At 46.6% G+C, this 8911-nt stretch overlaps 1 protein-coding gene across 1 annotated transcript; it reads left to right on the plus strand.

The window, feature by feature from the left end:
• The first annotated feature begins 2801 nt into the window (after nt 1–2801).
• On the plus strand, nt 2802–8180 carry SPINK2 (serine peptidase inhibitor Kazal type 2). Its single transcript, XM_059471386.1, has 4 exons — nt 2802–2858; nt 3280–3317; nt 3877–3986; nt 8017–8180. The coding sequence occupies exons 1-4, from the start codon at nt 2810–2812 to the stop codon at nt 8060–8062; spliced, it is 243 nt and encodes an 80-aa protein (XP_059327369.1). The 5' UTR covers nt 2802–2809; the 3' UTR covers nt 8063–8180.
• Nucleotides 8181–8911: the final 731 nt, after the last annotated feature.

Raw genomic sequence — 8911 nt, forward strand, 5'->3', positions numbered from 1 at the left:
ATTCAGCACATCTTCTTTCCAAGAAACACTAAGAGTATGGGGAAAGTTCAGATTTTCTCAAATAGTTACTCAAAAATGAGCGTCAGATAGGGATGAATGGATGTAAAGCTCTGTGGGGAAGGACTTGGTGTGCTGGTGGTTGAAAAGTTGGACATGTCTTGTCAGTATGCACTTACAGCCCAGAAAACCAAACATCTCCTGGGCTGCAACAAAAGAGAAATGGCCAGCGGGTCAAGGGAGTGATTTTCCTGCTCTACTCCACTCTCACAAGACCCCACCTTGGGGTGGTCACAATCAGTGCCAATCTGTGCAGCAGATACATCTCAGAAAGACCTGGCTGGCACTCACTGGGCAGCAGCAAGGCCATGGAGCACCAGAAGAGTCTGACTGAAGTCCAAATAAATTCTAGCTTCCAAGCACAGAGGGTTATTCCACCGAGCATAAGGCAGAAACAGACCTTCTGTGTAGGGATGTAACTTCTAATTATGCCTTGTTCCCTGCAGCCTATATTCTAGGTTCATTATTGTCTCTCATGTTTGTTAATCAGCTACCTGATTTTAACAAGAAGATAACTTCTAGGAGATATGCAAATAATTCTGCAATTTTCCTTTCCAATGACTCAGCATTTGCATCAGAAATGTGTTAACAGAATACAAAAGCTATTAAGAAGCTCTCTGCATAATTACACTCTTCCTTGCCTCCAGTTCTTAATAATTTATGAAAGAAAATTAGTATCTTGTAATATTCAACCTTGCCAGAAGAAAAATTTTTTAAGTTATCTTTTCTTCTGGTTAAAATCTCATTTCTACAATTTTCCCTTCTCTAAAGACTAGTCTCTAAAATTTTACTTAAATAAGGCAAAATTAAATACTCTCAGTAGAAAAATATAAGTAAGTGAAAAAAATTGCTTTCAGAATCGAGGAGACTGGCACCAGTTTCAAATAGGATTGTCACACTGAGAGTCAATAGAGCACTTTTATTTTACCTTTCTCTATTTTCTCCAGGATAGATCACATGGCTGTGACTGAGTTCATTACTGTCACAGAAAGGCAAGTGAAGTCATGTTTACCCAAATGGTCCCATTCATGCCATGTATTTGGGATCAAGTGCCACACATTGATGATCATGGAATTAACATTAAATATGTTGGAAAATACATCAGTGTAGAGAACATTTTTAGGGGGCAGCTATTCTCTTAGGAGACACAACAACAGTACATACCCACTCAGTGCCTGTTGTGCAGGAGTTGTTTAGGAGAAAGAAAGCTGGTCTGGGCTACCTACAGGTGGGACACTGAGCTTTTACTTGGTTCACGTTGTTCAGGCTTTTTTTTTCTGAGCAAGAGCTTGGAATTTAACTGTTTAGAGGAAGTTACAATATTCACAACCTAAGAGATAACTTCTACCCTTGGTTTTGCTTTCTTTACCTTCCTCATGGTTCTGCTTTCTTCACCTTCAGCTGGCCCTTCTCCCTTTGAAAAATCACATCTTCAAGAAACAAGGAAACCCACCACAGCATAACTCTCCAGTACTTAAGCCCTTACAATCCTTCCCCCCAGGATGACAATTCCAGCAACCATCCCACCAAAAACAAGGTAACAGAAAGACACCCTCATCTCCACTGGCTTAACAGGGAAAGCTGGGACAGAAAGCTGGGAAAGCTAGGGAAGGAGATCAGGCAGAGAGAAATAACCCTCTGCATGCTTCATCAGCCACAAAACATTCTGATTAGGCATCTTGCTTAAAACAGCCAAGCCAGGGGCCTTTGCATGAAACATGCCTTGTGTTGGGCAGTAAACACAAAGGTGTGCACGGAATGGAAATCTGAAACTGCAATCAGCTTGCAGAGGTTACCTGGAGGAATAAGAACATATTAAGCAGATAATAAAATAACCTCCCTATGATGCCATGTAGGCAGAGCACACTGTCAGAAAGAAAAAAAGCCATACTTGAAAGGACTCAGAGGTTGACACGCAGACAGAAAAGGTGTGTGTGATATCTGTGTATGTACCTGTGTGGGACATATTCAAACACTTGACAGTTCTAATCCCAGTTCATACGCAGAAGCACAGGCAATTTTACAAGAAGTTCATACCCTAGATTTTGGGAAACTGCATACAAACTTTTGCAGAGCCAGACCCTGTGCAAAGCCAACCTCTGGGCTCTGCAAAGCTAACCACTCTTATCAGTGACCGCCAGATGAGATACTCTTTGGATAGCAGTGCTGCCGAGACACCAGCCATGCTGGTGGGACAGTGTGCCAAGGCTTTCCAGCCCCCTGTATGTATTCTCACGCCTTCGGAGGCAGGCAGGTTGCGTTATTGCCGGGACAGTTTTTCTGTTCCTTCTGTTAGAGGCGCACTCACAGCTCAGCAGAAGCCATTTCATGTCACTTTATGACGAGACGGGGGCCCTGACCTTAAGAGCCGCACGGCAGGGCGTGCGTATTTCCAACCTGCCTGCACTGCCCGAGACCCTGCGATCAAAGCACAGCCCCGAGGGGCTGGGGCCGAGGAGGGAAGCCCGGGGCACGCTGGAATCCCGGCGGGCACCCCCCATTGACTGTTCTGCCCCCCTGCACAGCTCTGACGGGAGAGTTTTCCATCCCCGTGAGCGCGTTCCTGGGCAGGTCCCCGCCGTGCCATCCCAGCCGTGGGCGTCCCCGCGGCCGCCCCGCGCCCCGCCCGGTACCGGTACCGGTCCCGCCCCGCGCCCGCCGTTGGCTCCCGCGCTGCCGCGGCCGTTGCGCCCCGAGCCGCCCCCGCTGTCCCCGCTGCTGTCCCCGCTTCTGTCCCCGCTCAGGTGGCGACATGGCGCGGCCGCTGGCGCTCCTGCTGCTGCTGCCCGTCCTCCTCGCCGGTACCGCGCACCGCGCCGGGCCGCTGGCGGTCGAGAGGGGAGCCGGGGAGGTGGGAGGCGGGCTGGTACCGTGTCCCGGCCGGTGCCGTCCCAGGAAGGGGGAGCCTGAAGCGGTGCCGTGCCCCGGCTGGCTCAGCGGAGCGGCGGCGGGATCTAAGCCGGGGGTGGGCACCGGAGCCAACCGGAGGCACGGCGGGGAGCCGGCACGGGATGGTGCCGGACGGCCGGGACCGGGACTGCGGCTAGACCGGGGGACGGCGGGGTCGGACCGCGGCTGCTCAGGGTGTCCCCGGAGCGGACAGAGAGGGGTCAGGGTGCCGGCACGGGCAGCGTGCCGTCGGTAACAGCCGGGGCCGGTCCCGCGGGGCTCGGGGGGTTCCGTGCGGGACCCGGCGCCGTTAACGCTGCTCGCTCTCCTCAGGTCTCCTGTGGTGTCCCGGAGCCATGGCCAGCTACCCGGTGAGTGCCGCCAGTTCCGCTGCCCCCCTGCCTCCAGCCAGGCCTCCCGCTGCCCCGGCCCCTTCCCCAGAGCCGCGGGCCGCACGCTGGGGCTGTGAGCCTGGCCCGGGTCCCGAGCCCGGCCCTCACTCAGCTGGGGTCTCTCCCCGCAGCTGAGGCGCCCGGGACGCTGCTGGCTCCGCAGCACACTCGCCCTGGCCATGCCCATCTCTCACCATCTCCCTCTGCCCTTCATGCCCATCTCTCACCATCTCGGTCTGCCTTGCCCTTCATGGGCACTCGCTGTCCGTGTGTCCCGCTGATGCTCAGCGGTCGGAGGCGCTGCGCTGTGAGGCGCACACAAGTCCTGACGCCACAGCCAAGCCGTGCCAGGCAGCAGGAGCCAAGCCTCAAGTGATCAATTCCCATAAGAGCATGAAAGATAATGTGGCGCTTTAAAATGCTGTGCCAGCTCCCCATGGACGCCTTTTTTTCTGTGCATGCCAGGATTCTTTAGAAGCTGAGCAGAAACCTGTTTCAAATGGTGTAACTTTGACTTCTCTTGTACCTGTCTTCCCAGCCCAACTGCGCTCGGTATGGGAACTACATGTGTCCAAGGGACTACCATCCAGTTTGTGGCACTGATGGAGAGACCTACGGAAACGAGTGTGTGCTCTGCCTTGCTAACAGGTAGTCAGTTCTGTCCTTCCCTTCCCTACGTGCAAGCAGAACATTCATCCTAACATTCCAGATAACTGAAGCCAGATAATTTACTGGCTTTGGATCATTTGCACTGTTGCACTGCAATTTCAGCAGTGTCCTCTCAGCTGTGTATCCCCTGCAAGAGATTTTATCGTGGTACCTGTAAATGGCTTAGATTGAATTCGGTCAGCTGGATGTACTGAATATTTGTATTACTATTTCCTGAGAAGGAGCATCTTAAAGGAGCTTGCTTGTCATGTTCATACAATGCCATACATCCAATAAACATAATGCCAGACCCACACTTTCCATCAGAAAACATGAAAGCTCCCACCTAAAATGCAGCTTTACATATAAAATATTTATGTTCAAGATCCAAACTCCTGTACTTCTTTTCACAAAGAAGAGTAAGAAAGCCAGATGTTAGGAGAAAACCCTGTTTTGCCTTCAGGTTGTCTAAAAATCAAGAAAAAGACTGCCTGATATTTGAGAGGGGGTATTTTATTCCTTAATAGTTTAATTTTTTAAAAAAACAAACTGAAAACACAGAGAATTGGTATCTAATGAGCATTATTACCCTCCATTAGAATTGACTGTAAACCTTTCTTTATAGAGCAGTCTCTCAGTACAAACTGAAAGGAGCTGCTGTGAATAGAAATTTTGATGGTAGAAGGCAATTTATATTAATGAAATAAAAGATTTTCTGTTTCCAGCAGAAGGTATACGTGAGAGTAGTAGAATGACAGAAACAAAACTGTGAACAGATAGATGTCAAGAAAGGGAAGGCTGAAATGAGTTTCTGACTTTGGGGCAGAGGAGAGATTAATTCTGACCAGACAATCTACAAAATTCAAATTGCCAAGATAAAAGAAACATAGGCCAAAATAAAGAAAGTGACAAAGATATCAAAGGACACTTAAGGTAATGTTATAAAGAAAGTGCTGAAATGTGTCATGCATATCTGAAGAATTTGTTACACTTTCACCAGAGCACAGCACAAACAACCCAAGCAAGTGGATAATTGCAAAGAGAATTGGTAAACCTACAGTTTAGGAAAAAAAAGAAAATTAATCAAAATTCACACACAGTAGAATCTGTTAAAAGGGAAGAAAAGAGGTTCTGGCATGTTACATATTAGGAGCCTACCCATCTTTCCTGCCTCGAGTGATGTTGGAGTAAGTTATTAAGTGATTGGCTTTGTACATAGCCAGAGGTAAAGAGGAATGAAGCAAAGCAGATAGAGATTTGTCACAAATAATCCGATCAAATCCATGAGATTTAGTTTTTTGGCACGATAACTGGCCAAACAGAGTAGGAGGAAATAGAAGTATTGGTGCATGACATTAATAAGGCAGTTTACATTATCTCCACTTGACATTCACATAAGCAGACAAATAGTTATTCAGCTGAAATTGTTAAAGGATGAAGTCACAGAAGTTTGAAATGCTTTGGTTCAAAAACAGTGATCAGCATTTTACATTTTAAAGAGCTATCACATTTTATATAATAAAAAATGCAAAATGGCAGGGATATGGTGATCTGTGCAGCATATTATAAAAATTCCCAGAGATCTGGAGAAATAGAGTGAAATCAGTACAGTAAAAGACAAAAAGAAGTGCTGAGTATTGCCCATAGAGAGTGTAAATCCATACTGTGGAGATAGAGACAGGAGAGCATCTCACAACATAAACAGTATATTTAATCCTTTCAGAACAGAAGGATGGGCTTTGAGATCCAGCTTTCTAGGATTTCTAGGATGCTTCATTTTTTAGGCATGATCCCTCAGTTCCAGATGGATGCATGGCAGATTCCTGAATACAGCAGTGCACACAGAACAAAGAGTTCTCCACTCAAATCTGCTGCTTATTTCAACTCCTTAAGTAATTCCTTAAGTAATTAGTGATGGGGCTTATGTCTTTTTAGTATAAGATGTAAAGTACATCTTTTGTGTGATACATGGGATTAAATCCAATTATAAACACAAGATAGAATTTTGTCTTAACCATCTTTTTTTGCTGTCTTCTTACATGCTCAGAAACATGTTTTTGGGTCTGAAGGGGCACAGGGTAGTCAGATACTCTCCTGACCATTTTTCTTTTATAGTTCAGTAGTTGGCATATTTGGGGGCCTTCTAGTTCAGCCTGGAGTTGCTGTTCTAAAGTGTTTGACTTGGCATGAACACAGCACAGATAAAACATTTTGCTTCATTGGAGGAATTTCAGCTTTGAAAAACAGTCCATAGTCATAAGCAATGATCATTCCACTCCAAATAATCTAAGGTACAGTCTGTCACACTTGTTAGGAAGACAGAACAAAGAGATTTTTCTGCCCTATTTAGCAGGCTGCATCACTAGTTGCTGAAATAGTGCAATGTGGTGATACAGAAACGGATATAGGGACACATCCAGTACTAAAATACAAAACAGTCACTTCTCAATTAACTTGGAGTGATTCTCAATGGCCATCTTGCAGGTTTTGTTCTAGCCCATAGTTAACCCCATGAAGGGACTTCTTGGAGAGAGTTGTACTTGCTGATGGCCGAGACAGAACTGTCCATGGGCTCTTTTAGCCACGAAGGAATGTGTGGGCACCTGGAGAGCCCTGTGTGAATCCACAGAGTGAAGGAATGTGTGGGCACCTGGAGAGCCCTGTGTGAATCCACAGAGTGAAGGAATGTGTGGGCACCTGGAGAGCCCTGTGTGAATCCATAGAGTGAAGGAATGTGTGGGCACCTGGAGAGCCCTGTGTGAATCCATAGAGTGAAGGAATGTGTGGGCACCTGGAGAGCCCTGTGTGAATCTATAGAGTGCTGCAGAAGAGGCTGATGCAGTTGACCCATGATAACCTGAGACACCTGGAGCAAAGGTGCAGCACAAACCCTCCCCATCCTGGCTCTGCAGTGAGGACCCTCAATTGTAAGACCAAAGTTAGTTTTCCTTCTTACTTTATTTTTTTCTTTTAAAGTTTAGATTTAATCTATTCTTAAGTGGTGCTCACATGCAAATCCCAGGTCTCTTCCACACTCAGTTCCCAGTAGCAATGACAACATCTGATCTTAGTTTAAACCTAGTCCAACAGCAATACATGCTCGTTGGAAAGAGATGCAGCAGATTGAGGTGTCTCTGCAGGGTTTAGTGTGAGGGTGTCCTTCAGCCAGAACCACTCTTTACATCCTTGCTGGTGTTTTACATCCCCTGGCCTTGATTTTGCCTTTCATATTACTGATCTGCCTTCTGGCACTACCTTGTGGTTAAAAGATCCCTGATAAAACTACTAACTAGTACAGATTAACCCTGATTTTGGGTAAACATAAGTCTCTTGAATTTCATGAGGAATAAACCAGCTTGACTCTATTAAGATAAGGAAGCAAACTGATCTTCTGGGACAATTTGCATTCTATTAGTTTCTTTTTCTATCTGCATTTGCCTGGTAAATTGAGATTTGTAAATGGAGCACCCCAAAATACTGTGTATAGGACTTACAAGAAAAACAAACCAGTGTTTCCAAACTAAGGAGTGCTTGGCTAAAATTTCCTTAAAGAAGATTCCAGCATTCAGAGAACCACACATTCAAAATGTAGCAAAGCCTCAGATGCCGAGGTGCATCAGGATGCACACCCTTCCCACTGAATTCCCATGTGAAAGGGGAAATGCTGTAAGCATTAGAACTGGTTTGCACCTAAGAGACTGCAAAGCTTAACTTGTATTAGTGCTTTGTAATGGACATGTTAGTCCTCATGGGATTTGTCATGTGGTGTGACAGTTCTCAGATTTGCAGATGGTTTTATCCAGTTTTATAGGTAACAAAGCCTGTGGTAAGTTACTCACTCTGTGTATGTGATTTCATAGATTTTCGCATCATGGTTACTTTGTGGTGATGCTTTCAGTAAGTGATGCAATTAAAGCAGCACTGCATTTAATTGAACACATAGAAAGAAATGAGAGAGTCCAGTTTATAAAATGTGTCTGTAAAATTCAAGTAGTGTTCCTGTTCTAATATATTTTTCTTCTGTTTGCAGGGAAGATCATACACGTATAGAAATTGCCCATAAGGGACATTGCTGATACTACAGATGGCTGCTTTTCAAGAAAATTAGAGGGTCACAGACAATCCAAATGGAAGCAATGCCTTAAGTGTACCTTCTGTTTAGCCTGTCTTAATAAACAAACTTGCATATTTAAAGTTTGTTTACTGTATTAAAACCAATGGTTGTAAACTTACCCATAGTACAGTTATAACCTGAAGCCTGATGTATTTTCTTGCTAAAGATGGATCATAAGAAGGGTATGTCCTCTCTCTATACCAGAAGATCAGTTGTCCAGAGAAGGGATTGAGTGCACCAAGGAAGGGAGTGGGTACCAAGTGCCATTCCCACAGTCCCCACAGGGATCAGGGAGGCCCCAGCATCTCTGTCAGAGGCAGTGCTCTTTGGTTCTGGGATATTCTGAGCCCACAGGTGCCAGCAACCCCTGGAGAGCCACTGGAGGAGTTTCTTGTGGCAGCTACCAAACTGGTGGTGGCAACCTGACACATGCCAAGCCTCTGCCCCTGCTGCCTACCCACAGGTGCTGCTGGTGGGGACAGTGACCCGGGCACCCTCTGCTCTTGCTGCGAGTGAGGGCTGTTTTGGGATGCTGGAGGCAGGGGCAGGGGGCATGCACTGCCCTCCAGGTCCCAATCCCTCTGGGCACTGCTCCTGGGGCCGTGAGGCCACCGGCCTGGCTGGCACCCAAAGCCACTTGCTGTGGCAAACATCAAAGCAAAATGGGAAAGCTCAAGACTCCTGTGAAGGGCTGCACTCCAGAGTGGCTCTGGTGGGCCTTCCCACAGGGAGGGCAAGCAAGAGCTGGCATTTGGTCCTCTCCTTGCACCTGTCATGGATATGGGCACATATCTTAGGTTTGTTCTTTCTG

This window comes from Ammospiza nelsoni, chromosome 4 (assembly GCF_027579445.1).
Source record: "Ammospiza nelsoni isolate bAmmNel1 chromosome 4, bAmmNel1.pri, whole genome shotgun sequence".
NCBI lineage: Eukaryota > Metazoa > Chordata > Aves > Passeriformes > Passerellidae > Ammospiza > Ammospiza nelsoni.